We start from the raw sequence: 13,955 nt of genomic DNA, 5'->3' as shown, positions 1-13,955 counted from the left end.
GTATATTTTTTTTTATATTTCGCCAAATATTGTCCTATCCTAACAAACCATACATCAATGGAAAGCTTATTTATTCAGCTTTCAGATGATGTAGGCCTATTAAATCTCAATTAAAAATCTTTAATGACTGGTTTTGTGGTCCATGGTCACATATTTTATATATATATATTTATATATATTTTTTTATTATAATTACTTCTCAATTGACAACACTGATTAAGAAATAATCATATTTCCCATATTTAGTAGTGTCAGGTTTGGACTGAGTTAGCCTGGATACTGAGCTTTAACGGCTCTGCTCGTTAAGAACTGGGTTTGTTTCGAATGTGTGTTGGTAAACATCATCAGACGCCTGTCCAGTAATCCTCAGGGCCTAACATGTCATCCGAGCTTTTGCTGGCATTGTGGTATTTGCTCTACAGAGCCAACGAGACTCAATGAGAAAACACAGATGAGTCTTTGTCTCCAGAAAGCTGAGAAGATTCTACATGTGTGATTGCTATATTTAGGACATGCCACAACATATATCAGTCTATTTATATTCTCTGCACCTACATCCCATTGGGAACATTGCTCAACGCCAGGAAAAACACACCATGACACAGCAGTCCTGAAATACAAACACCTCAAGAACATCTGAACTTCCTTCAAACAGTCGCAGAAGCCAACAGACCATCACAAAGATCGGTTCAGCTGGACAAATGTAGCTCAAGTTCTGAGTTTTGCCTCTGCAGGACCTGCCTCTGGTATTTTTTTGTGGATAAAGATCTGGGCTGGTGTCCAAAAGGTTGTACATTTGAATTCTGCAAAGACTGATCTCGGGTTACTCGCCTCAGGAACCTACAAAAAGTGTCCCTTTAGATTAAAATGTCAACAAAATGAATATTGACTAGATTTTATGAGTGATTTTAGTAGGGCTGGGACAATAAATCGATGCATCACGATTCGTGGATCGATTCTGAGATTTTCGGAATGCATCGGGATTCTCTCTGGAATCGATTCGGAGCTTAGTTTTTAACAGCAGATGGCGCTCTAGGCTAGTTTTTAACCGCACACTCAAATGTTCACGAAGAAGAGCTCTTGTGCGTACGGCTGAGTAATGTAAGTGTTTAAATGTATCTCAGAATCGATTCAAGAGAGAATCGCGATGCCTTCGGAAAATCTCAGAATCGATGCAGAATCATTTCTCAATTCACGATGGATCGATTTATTGTCCCAGCCCTAGATTTTAGTAAGGCTACACAATATATCTGTATATCGGTTGGCCATATTGGTTATCGGCCAAAATTAGAAACGTTTTAATTAGATATTTAATTTTTAACCACTTTATATTTTAAAACATTTATAATTTAACTCTGTAAAATGTAATCTCATAATTTAACACTGTATAATATAATCTTATAATTTTACACTGTAAAATGTAAATGCAAATCTCAAAATGAATATAATTTTTTCATACCGTACATTACGTTTTAATGTTGAACTTACTTGTAGAATGTAATTGTGACGAGTGGGGCGGGGCCGAGAGCCGTGGGAACGTTTGCATGTATCATTCAGGAACATCAACATTGTGACGAGTGGTCCGGGGCCGAGAGCGAGGCCGGTGGCGTAAATTATAATGAGCGACACCTGCGCCACTCACCGGTCTTGAGTCCCACAGAGGAGCTCCGGAAGGATAAAAGGAGGAGTGACGACAGTGAAGGACGAGAGAGGACCAGGCCTGGATTTATGTTGTTTTGGTTTTGTTTGTGCGCGGCAGTCATCCGTGAGGGGCTGTTGCGCTATTTTGTGTTTATTTTATTATTAAAGTTTTGTTTAAACGTTCCCGCCTCCTTCTTCCCGAACTACGAACTGTTAGAGTAATATTTTTTTTAATTAGTATTGTGTTTCATGCTTATTATTTAATAATTTAACAACAAAGAAAAGGTACTAAAAGAGGCAAAGTATTTATTTTAAATGTTTTTTCTTTAATTACAAATAATCCTACATTTTAAAAACCATAAAAAAAGTGTATGATAGATTTAATAAAGGGTCAATTTTTCAAATTGATTCATAAATAAATAAGATGAATAAATAAGCTTTCCATTGATGTATGGTTTGTTAGGATAGGACAATATTTGGCTGAGATACAACTATTTGAAAATCTGGAATCTGAGGGTGCAAAAAAAAATCTAAATATTGAGAAAATCGCCTTTAAAGTTTTCCAAATGAAGTCCTTAGCAATGCATATTACTAATCAAAAATTAAGTCTTGATATATTCACGGTAGGAAATTTACTAAATATCTTCATGGAACATAATCTTTACTTAATATCCTAATGATTTTTGGCATAAAAGAAAAATCGATAATTTTGACCCAAACGGTGTATTGTTGGCTATTGCTACAAATATACCCCAGCGACTTAAGACTGGCTTTGTGGTCCAGGGTCACAAATGGTATATACATGTGACAAATATAAAATTTCTGGCAGATACTTATATTCTGGCAGATAATTATTTTCAAGTTACGGACCATAACCGAAAAATAACCAATAATTCCAATTCCAAACTATTTTATCTGAAATAAAATAAATGAACTGAAAATTAAAATCCATTATTTTAAATGCCACAAGTTTAGTCTTCACAATTATATAGTATAAAGGATAAAAATGGATATTCATTTGGAGATCTGCTAAATATTACATTCACCAGCATGATTAAATTAATAAATATTTTTTTAAAGAATAACTTTCAGTGAGCATCAGATAAAGTAAAAGGTAATCTAAATGTAAAAATAGAGCAAATAACCATAAGCAACCATTAATATCCATTATCACCCGATATCGATAAATTAAAAACAAAAACTCTAGTACTGCCCGATAACTAACATGATACCAATATGTTGTGCACGACTACTTATAGTTCAGGTCAACTTTAACAAACAAGTGCCCATGTTTCCACTCTTTGAGGAAAATCAAAAACTGCCACACCAAGCGTCATCTTACGAAAATCTCACCTCTGTCAGCAGCAGGAGTTCAGGAGGGTTGCCGTTAGAAGTTGGAGGATTGTTTTGGTAAGTAGGCCGCGTGTAGATAAACACAGGCCTGGCTGACCCGTTCCCAACAGACGCCAACCTCATGCCCTCCTTGACCCGGTTCCGTACGAACTGGCGTCCAGCCAGTTGGTCCTTCAGCACTTTTGCCATGTATATGGAAGGATACAGAGCTGTACTCTCCGTCCACAGCCACTGCAGTTCGTTGTTCCTTTTCACCTCCAGGTCCGGACAGTGTCCCGTGTAGCTTTTATTTTTGTAATTGTGATTGTAACAATCAGGAAAGAGGTAGAAACCCCAAAGCTGATGGGGCCGTAAGCTCTTGGCCGATCGAAGCGTCTCCAACATGAACTTGCGTGCAGAAAGCTCGAACTCTTGCTGGGCCACTTTGGCCACCTGATCTTGAGGCCAAGTTGGGTGTTTCTCAGCAACTAACCGTCGCGAACGATCACGGTAAATGTCTTTAGTGCCCCAGTTACGTATCCAGAGGGGCCGCCACTCTTCCCAGTCGATCACAGCAAGACCTTTCACTGTCGGGTCCTTGATGTACTTCTTGAGCCCTTCCGGCATCCGTTCTAGGTGTTGCGTGAGACTGGCGACCTGCGGTAGGCCGCCGTTGACTGGAGTGCCATCTGGCTCAAAATACGGGTACAAACCCAAACGGTCCTGATAGAAGATAGTGAGATTTTGCTTGGTGAAGCCCTCGTTTGGTGACGCCACTATTTGGAATTGACCCAACTGGAAGGTGACGTCATGTCGAGGTCTACAGTCTTCAGTAGGGGCGTTCCAGGCCAACAGCAACGGCTTGCCGGAATACAGTGGCCATCTAGTGTTTTTTAACTGCTGTGCTTTTAAACAGGTCCAAAAGAGCATCAAAAACAAGAGTCGCAGCCAGGAGACCCACTGAGGTCGGGTCGCCCCAAAGAGACCAGTGATGTTTCTCATTTCAGACCTAAGAATACAGCAAACCACTACAATTACTTTCAATTAATACAATTTCAAACTCACTTTGAGTGTTCTAAAGCATGCTAAAACATTGTTTAATGTGCAGTTGGTTCATTGGTACATTATACATAACAAATACAATTATGAATTTTGCACAATTTCATGATAAAAATTCACTGTATATTTAAAGAACACATTTCATGAGAACCGAACCTATGACCTTGGCGTTGTTAGAACCATGCTCTACCAGCTGAGTTACAAGTTTAAAAGTAAAAAAGTTTGGAAGGAACTTTTGAAGGAAGGAAGGAAATATGACTATTAATACAAACAACCACTTGCATAATGACATCCTCTGCAAGCATTAAAATAGCCATAATTTATTCATTGTAACATTATCAACATACTTACACAAATAAATGAGAACATTTACATTCAGGCATTGACCAAACTTTTGTCAAATGCTTCTAAAATATTTTTTTACAGTACATGTATGTGATCGCTGGGAATCGAACCCATGCCCTTAGTATTATTAGAACGCAGTTCTGGCATTCGAAATAGAACAAAATAAAACAAACAATAAGCACTCATATTTTGAACATTCCACAGAACTTTTAAACTTTGTTTCAAACATACGATTCGGATCATCGTTCAGTGTTGTACGTTACAAAACCGCTTCCGCTTCACATTCTGGGAACAGTACACAAACTAACTGTAATCTGTTAGAGGAAACACAGACCTGTATAGATCAGACTGAACCCGTCCAGCACACCGGTCCGATCACTCATAAACTACCACGTAGCCTCCACCCATACATCCAGCGGATGCCAACACCTCATAACTATAAAGTCGCGATCGCTATTTCAAAACAATCTATTATCATTGTTTCCTCGTCTTTGAAACGCCCCGTTCGCGTTCAGTGAGTAGCGGTGGTGCCCAGCTGGCTCATCTGGATCAGAGACGAAATATGTGAGGATTACGGCCCTCAGATTGATAAATGTAGTTGTGGATAGAGGGGTGCGAGTTTGTATATATTCTGTAACATTAAATTTTGAGCCCACTCGATGTAACTAACACCATATAATATTACCGATTAAGTCTATATAAAGTGCTGAAGTCGTTACTTTGGGTGTACAAGCAGTAGTTCTCTTAAACATGCCCCCTGTCCCCCCTACATGGAGAGTTGGTTTAGTCCGAATTTCTCCGCTGGGGATGAAGAAGCGTTTGTACTGAACCGAGCTGAGAGACCTGCAGGAGTCCAGAGCCATTAAACACATATCACATTTCATTCCGAAATCATTCGGAGAATGAAATTCTCTCTTTTCTGTCTTTTCCTTCCTTTGCTCTCTTTATTATTTTCCACATTATGAGGGTAAAACTACAGCATGACTAAAGACTGACTAGCAAAAAGTACTGAGGTAACGTTAGCCTAATATTACTGTTGTCTTTGAACACGGTACCATTATAGTAGCCTACTATGTTTTTTTTAAAGACGTGTATCACGTTAATACCATGTTTCTGAACAGGAATTGGTAATACCATGGTACTTTTTGAATTACATTATCATAAACTTAATTGATTTTATTAGACTACTCTGGAAAATCTTAAATACAGCTGAGTCAGTTAGCTTTAAAAGTAACTACAAACGTTTTAGAGCATAGATTAATAACATTAACTTTTAAAACAGTACATTAAAACTGCAAAATAAGCCAAAAATTACATTACGCAACATAGTGTTGGCGGAACTGGCATCAACCTTTGACAGACAGGAAGTCAGCTGACTGCAGGGAAGAGCGGTTTCCTGTGGCATTGGGACCATCTGTATGCTGACTCACCTGAAACTGATGACATATTTGTGAATGAACATACACACACGTGGATGTGACAAACTTAGCACCTCACAATATCTCACCATCCTCTGCACGCAAACACATTTCACCATGAGTAACTGACTGAACCGAGCTGAGAGACCTGCAGGAGTCCAGAGCCATTAAACACATATCACATTTCATTCCGAAATCATTCGGAGAATGAAATTCTCTCTTTTCTGTCTTTTCCTTCCTTTGCTCTCTTTATTATTTTCCACATTATGAGGGTAAAACTACAGCATGACTAAAGACTGACTAGCAAAAAGTACTGAGGTAACGTTAGCCTAATATTACTGTTGTCTTTGAACACGGTACCATTATAGTAGCCTACTATGTTTTTTTTAAAGACGTGTATCACGTTAATACCATGTTTCTGAACAGGAATTGGTAATACCATGGTACTTTTTGAATTACATTATCATAAACTTAATTGATTTTATTAGACTACTCTGGAAAATCTTAAATACAGCTGAGTCAGTTAGCTTTAAAAGTAACTACAAACGTTTTAGAGCATAGATTAATAACATTAACTTTTAAAACAGTACATTAAAACTGCAAAATAAGCCAAAAATTACATTACGCAACATAGTGTTGGCGGAACTGGCATCAACCTTTGACAGACAGGAAGTCAGCTGACTGCAGGGAAGAGCGGTTTCCTGTGGCATTGGGACCATCTGTATGCTGACTCACCTGAAACTGATGACATATTTGTGAATGAACCCACTCACAATATCTCACCATCCTCTGCACGCAAACACATTTCACCATGAGTAACCGATTAACCCACTTGCTCTTTACGGTTGCTAATGTTTGCTAATGTTTCAAGAACAAAAGCTCATTCAGCCTCAAACTATGAATCCCTGTAGGACGCCTACAGAACATAAAGGCCTCCAGGAAAGACCTCGTTTCCATGTGTTACAGTGAAGATGGGTGTAATGACATGTTGCGGTCAGTGCTATAGGAGTTTTGAGGTCTACATTAGTGGAAAAGTGAAAGGGGCAGACAGAAGGAAAACCACCCACAGCTGCAGGCCAAAGGGGTCACGTTTGATGTTGCCTTTGAAGGGCAGATGTCATGAAAACGTCACAGCTGGAATCAAGATAGTTTCGATACTTCATCTAGAACTGAAAATATGCTTTGGTGAGTAGTACGAGTGCATTTCTCCCTCAAATGACGAATGCAGTTTGTATGTTTGCTTCTGTCCGCAGCAGGAGGCAGACATTCCGGACGAGTCCCCGCTCCGGGCGGAATACCTCAATACTAAAACACATCTTGTACTAATAAAGGACTGTAAGAGCCAACACAGACCCTTACAGCCTCTTATAAACAGAGGACAGATCGTACAGCTGCGAGTGATTTTCACCACTAATGTCTAATTACGTGAGGTAAAAACATGAAAAAACTCTCCATCTGACTTTGACAGGTGTTTGTTCCTTAATGTTCAAATTCTTTCTCTCACATCTTCGGAAGTGTCACAGCCACTGTTTTTATCGTTAATTAAAACTAAAAATAAAAAATGCGGAAAAAATATTTAAATGAATTTAAAAAGAAATTAAATGTTAAAAGAAATAAATATCATATTAAAAATGTATTTTTATTCAAGTTAGTTGAGAAAGCAAAATTTTACATTTTGCTTAGCTAAAATGACTAAAACTAAATTAAAAATTATTAACTAAATAAAAATATTTTTTTAAATGAAACGAATTAAAATGACCAAAACACAAAATTGCTAACTTTAAATAAAATGAAAATGAAAAATCCTAAATATTAATAAATACTACAATAGTATAGTACTAAAATAACTCTGGTCAGTTCACTCAAAAATTGAATTGGACAATATTTTCTATAGTATACAATGAAATTGAATAGGCACTGGAGATGTTGAGGTCTAAAAACGACATAAAAAGTAGTCCATGCAACTGTGCACTATATTTCAAGTCTTTTGAAGCCATGTGATAGCTTTACTGTCATTGACGTTAAACTTTGCGCAAAATGTTGGAAAAATACCCAAGCACATTCGGGATTTCACAGCGATGGCGAAGGGAAACATGAAAGTGACTTAAATTTTTTTTTTTTCTCACGCAAAACTATCATATGTCCTCAAAAGACTTGTAACGGGATTTCACAGCGATGGCGAAGGGAAACATGAAAGTGACTTAAATTTTGTTTTTTTTCTCACGCAAAACTATCATATGTCCTCAAAAGACTTGTAATGTAAAGCACGAGCCATACAGACTACTTTTAGTCCTATAGTATTTTTTTTTCAAACCTCGAAAACTCCAGTCCCCATTTCCTTTAATTGTAAGGAAAAGTGCAGCTTGGACAATCTACTGAACTTCTCCTTTTGCATTCAATGAAAAAAGACAATCATATTTGTTTGAAAAGACATCATGGTGAGTAAATGATGACAGAATTAAAAACTTTTATATATTTGTACACATACCATGTTTTTTCCATATTGTCCATATTACTATGGTACACTGTATTTGTTATATTTTTAAAGGTAGCTTAAAACGCAACATAATTAATATTTAACATTTTTCTTCAGAAAACTTAACACTCAAATTAACACTTTCTTTCTTATGCCACTTCAAATGAAAGTTTCTACTCACCGTGCTGAAAGTTTATCTCTCTCCCAGCAGACAGACGTCCTCAGTTGTCTCTATATGTAGATGTACACCTGCTTCAGCTCGCCTGTCACTGAATGCACAGCTGATTTAAGAGAGACCCACAGTTTTGATCTGGGAGAGACCACACCCCTGTACCTCCTACACATTCCTGCCCATCTCACCCACCCGTCAGCAGACCCGGGAGCCCGGCCAGACTTTTGATCTAACCATGATTGAGTGGTTTAGTCTGATCTCAGATCAGCCCCTGCGGGAGACCCCATGCAGATCCCAGTTCTGGTTGCCAGGGTGATGTAGAAGACTCCCACCTCTGTGCAGAACTTAAGGTATAATAAACTAATAAATCATTGCGAAAGTAATGAAACTAGAGATGGTGGCAGAGATAGAGGCGACGAGAATGTTAATTAAAAAGTTTTATAGCTAAAGAAATGAATAGTACTTAAAAAATATATAGTAGAACATGGCACTAGCAACACTTAAGGTCATGAATTTCATTCCCAGGGGATATAAATACTGATAAAATATGTGCCTTCAATGCACTTTATGTGGATAAAAGTGTGATAAAGGTTAAAAAAAGCTGATTTATTTTTAGTGGGAGTCCCTCATGGAGATCATATGACAAAGATTTCATGCATCCACACCAGTAGGTGTCAGTATATTATATGCCCAAGACCACTATTGTATCACTAGTGTATCAAAAAATAAAAGGATTTAAAGTGAAATCATATTTACCATTGTTCATTGAATTTTCACAGGCTAAATCCAGTCATTTCAATAGTAATCTACGCAATCAAGAATTTTGCGTGAGGGCAAAAGATTTTCCCATAAATACCATACAAAGATTGTTACATCTGTAACATCTCCATTGATTGCTATGTGGTTATTAGGGTGCCCAGGTCAGTAAAAAGCTGCTGGGAAAATTGAAAGTTAAGAAAAAAAAACCTGACAAGCCACACAATTTGAATTATAATTCATGTCCATAGCACAAAAACTCCAAAACAAATTTTGGCTCATGGTTTAAACAGTGACGTCAGTGGAGTCTGAAAGGCTTGTTTAGAGTGATGAATCCCCGAGTAAAAATCAATCAGCTCTGTCTTCGCTAATCAGAAGATCGATAACTGACCTATGTCTGAGCGAAGCGATCATCGTGTTTGACGAAGCCAGTAAACACAGCTGACTGCTCTCCATCCCTTACTCTGGTTTCCTCTTCTCTGCTGACTCAGGAGCGGCTTTCGGGGGGTTTTGCAGAGAAAGCAAAGAACAGAGACCTGGAAGTCAAAAACAAGAGAGACTGAATCCTTAAAACCCTTGAGCTCAGCAATAACATGGAGCTTTATTGAAAAATGGATAGGAAAACACTGAAATCTGATTATAAGCACACATGCTGATGCTGTTCTGACAGAAACGGACACATAAAAAGCATTGGTCTTTTTGAGTTCCTTAAAGGAATAGTGCACAAATGATTATTATTCATATTTTAACTAATATTATAATATTTTTGTAATATTATTAGAATGTTAATGAACATTTATTATTAATATTACAATTTATATGTATTCATTCCAAATATTTATTGTCCTATTTTAGTATGGAGAAGAGCAGCCTGAACACTCGGCTAAATAACTCCTTTTCTGCTTCACGAAAGGAAAGGATATGTTTCAGTCAACTTAACTAAAATAAACCCAAGGCAAGTATGTGAACATAAACACTTCTAGATATAGTTTTGAGTGAGCAATATTATAGATAGGGGACTCGTATTTTAGCTGGCAACAGACTGAAGTTAAAAACGCCTTAATGATGGATTTGTTTCTTAGAAACACGCAGCTTTTCAGAGGATGGTAATTGATGGACTGGATTACTTATAGATTATTGTGATGTTTTTATCAGCTGTTTGGACTCTCATTCTGACGGCACCCATTCACTGCAGAGGATCTATTGGTGAGCAAGTGATGTAATCCTACATTTCTCCAAATCTGTTCCCATGAACAAACAAACTCATCTACATCTTGGATAGCCTAAGAATGAGTAGATCTACTACCCACCACTCCCACTACTCCTAAGTCACATACACTTTCACTGACTTGTTTCCTGTGTCAGTGAACAGGAGGAGTACACATATTTTCCCCTGTTCCTCTCCCAGGGCCCGTGACTCTGTTGGTCAGGACAGTCACTGTTCGGAAGGGAAGGAAGGTCACTACCACCAGCAAGACATGAACGCCTGGCACAGCAAGAATCAGGCTGCTGTGCGTCAGTGCCTGGAGAACGTTCACGGCACCCAAGGACACGTCATTGAAAAGGGCTGCATGAATCTTTCTAAACAATCCCATTATGAAAAAAAGAGGCATTTGGGGGATGTTTATTTTCTATGTTACAAATTTACCATAAAGCAAAATTTATAGGCTTAAGGAACATTTACGGCACAACTGAGAGTTTGGATTATTCCGGCTCGCATGGCTAAATATTTGAGATACATGAACGCTGTTGCCTAATGAGCCTGAGGTTTCAACTATTGAGAATCATCTGAAAACGATTAAGTAGAGGACCAGTTCGCGTTGATGGATCAGCCCTGCGCACACTCGCAACAGCTGTGTTCCGAATGAAATACTAGAGTATTGCATTCTGCAAACGATTCAAAATAATATCTGAAACAGTGTACAGCAGGGTTATTATAGTTAACTAAACCATAAAAAAAACTAACTTTTTAAATATATTTTATTTCAGATAGTTGACAAAGCAACATTTCTTGATGTGCTAAAATAACTGAAATAAAATTAATATAAACTACACTATATTGCCAAAAGTATTGTGACATCCCCTTCTAATGAACAGGTTTGACTACTTTAGTCATTTCCATGAGTACAAATCTTAATGTTTAAGCATATAATGATATTCTAGGGAATTGTGTGCTTCTAATTTTATAGCAACCGTTTGGACAGGACCCTTTTCTATTCTAACATGACAATGCCTCTGTGTATAAGGCAAGGTTCAGAAAGAAATGATTGATTGAGTCAGTGTGGAAGAACTTGACTGCTCTGCAGAAAGCCAAGTCCTAATCCCAGCTGAACACCTCTGGGGCCTGTTTCATAAAACAAGTTTACCAAATAAGCTAGGTTTATTTCAGTTAGTCTGATTTATTGCCAGTTGATTTGGTTCAAAATAAGTCAGACTTACTGAAATAAGCCTGGCTTATTTGGTAAACTTGTTTTATGGAACAGGCCCCAGGTGTGACTTTAAATGCAGACCTTAAGCCAAAAACTCATCACCAAACACCAATGACTTGCCAAAAGTATTGGGACATTGGGTATTGTTATAGACATTTAAAAAAATGACAAAAAACAAAATTACTAAAACGTCAACAAAAATTAAAATGAAAATGGAATATACAAATTATAACTAATTCAAACCATTAATAAAACCTATAATAGCATCTCAGTGATCCTGAAGTAACACTGGTGTGCGATATGTAATGGTAAACATTTCAAACATCCAGTTTTTAAAGTAATATATTATTATCATACTATATAAAGTGTACTATACTTACTATTTTTCTAAATAGTATGCAATATGCATTGAAAAAAGCTTCAAATAGTAGTATGCAACAACAACATACTATATAATGGAGAAATAGTATGGTAGTATGCTGTTGTGAACATGGGCCAATTCAGTGAGCCATGTCTAGGTTTCATTTTTGAAATAAATATCTTTTAAAGTTAATTTGAATGTTAAATCCAATTTTGTGTGAAAAGGTCTTTATTTATAGTAAACAATGACTCAAAGTTAATAACCTTTCCGAGGACAAAACAAGCGCATTGCATTGTGGGATACAGTAGACCATTTTCATCCCCTAAAACAAAAGCAGTATGCAAAGATGGAGACTTAAAATATTAGTGTACTACACTGTTGTAACGTGGCATTGCTATGTTACAAGCATAATTTAGCGAGAGATGTCTAGTAATCCGAATGAAATACTAGCGAATTCTGGCAAATTCGTTTGAGTTCATTCATACGTTTTCGTATGACTTGCTTATGCACCATTGCGGGTTGAGTTAATGGGTGCATCTTCATGCTTGATTTTTATTACAAATTGTATATTTTCCTGTGAATCACATTGTACAAATTTGTATGAAATTCATAAAATACTTGCGTTTTTTCGTCAGAACCGGTTGGCATACTCCATGATGTTTTCACCTACCAAAATGATAAATCAATAATGTTTGTAGCACAAATGCTGTAAAACACTTACACCACTAAGTTTAATACTTAAGGTAGGGTGACCATATTTTAGTTTTCCAAAAAGAGGACAGTAGGGGGTGGGGTTCGTGGGCGGGGCTTCACCTAACAGTATACGTAGCTAGGTTTTTTCTTGTTTGTTTGCTTATTTTGTTTTTATAATAAATAAAAAGAAAACAAGTAGAAAGAATAGAAAAAGAATAGGGCATGCTAGTGTTAGAGGGTCATTTTTAAATAAAAACAAAACAAGTCAATAGAACAGAAAAAGAATAGATAATGCTAGTGTTAGGTCATTATTTATAATAAATAAAAAGAAAATAAGTAGAAACAATAGACATCACAATAATCCACACAACTGCAGTCAATAATACGAGTTAAGAAGAAATAAGATAAATGGAATTAATAAATTAACTTACTTTTAAGTCATGCTGCAAAAGGGTCCAAATTATGTCACTTCCTATGCATCACATTTTATGGAATACTCAATAGTAGGAATAATTCATAAACATTTTTAGACAATGAATATAGTGATATATCAATTCAACAATTTTTTTATATAATAGCCCTTTTCCACTCAAATCCACATGGACAGAATCTGGTTCACATACATTTCCACTTAATATTCTGTTTTACTATTGAATTACATTGAGACAAACACAGTTTGATGTAAGCTGCTTGGATTGAGTTGGGCAGGTCATTCCACCAGGAGGGAACAGTTCATGTAAAAGGCCGTGAAAGTTTTATCATAGGTAGAATACAAAATGTTTCAATACAAGCATTTCTGTCAAATGCAATTTATGCAATATTTCAAACCGTTATCCCACTTGGGAAAATCAACCCATGGCAACGGAATTAATAAATTAACTTACTTTTAAGTCATGCTGCAAAAGGGTCCAAATTATGTCACTTCCTATGCATCACATTTTATGGAATACTCAATAGTAGGAATAATTCATAAACATTTTTAGACAATGAATATAGTGATATATCAATTCAACAATTTTTTTATATAATAGCCCTTTTCCACTCAAATCCACATGGACAGAATCTGGTTCACATACATTTCCACTTAATATTCTGTTTTACTATTGAATTACATTGAGACAAACACAGTTTGATGTGCATTTATACGTGGTATTTTCTTTAATGCCATCTGATCATTTCAACTGTAATAAATAAAGACTGCCACAAAAGTGAGGGGGGGCGGGGCTTCTCACAGTGTCTGGCAGCACTGTGTCAGTCAGAGCCTCAACCATCC

At 36.8% G+C, this 13,955-nt stretch overlaps 1 protein-coding gene across 2 annotated transcripts in view; it reads right to left on the bottom strand.

Annotated features, from left to right (window-relative positions):
* Positions 1 to 8,609, bottom strand: part of hyal2b (hyaluronidase 2b) — a 16,820-nt gene extending 8,211 nt beyond the window's left edge. Inside the window, exons 1-2 of one of the 2 annotated variants that reach the window (XM_016572985.1) lie at positions 8,453 to 8,609; positions 2,995 to 3,982 (exon numbers count right to left, since the gene is read on the bottom strand). In XM_016572985.1, coding sequence (XP_016428471.1) covers positions 2,995 to 3,975 — 981 coding nt within the window. In that variant the 5' untranslated portion in view covers positions 3,976 to 3,982; positions 8,453 to 8,609. Of the gene's footprint in view, positions 1 to 2,994; positions 3,983 to 4,711; positions 4,948 to 8,452 lie in introns of those variants that run through there. The other variant, XM_016572984.1, reaches the window with a different exon arrangement.
* Between the last annotated feature and the right edge of the window lie 5,346 nt (positions 8,610 to 13,955).

This window comes from Sinocyclocheilus rhinocerous, unplaced genomic scaffold, assembly GCF_001515625.1.
Source record: "Sinocyclocheilus rhinocerous isolate Xijiao unplaced genomic scaffold, SAMN03320098_v1.1 scaffold1283, whole genome shotgun sequence".
Taxonomy (NCBI): Eukaryota; Metazoa; Chordata; class Actinopteri; order Cypriniformes; family Cyprinidae; genus Sinocyclocheilus; species Sinocyclocheilus rhinocerous.
Note: the sequence above shows the minus strand (reverse complement) of the source record. Positions and strands in the feature narration are given on the sequence as shown.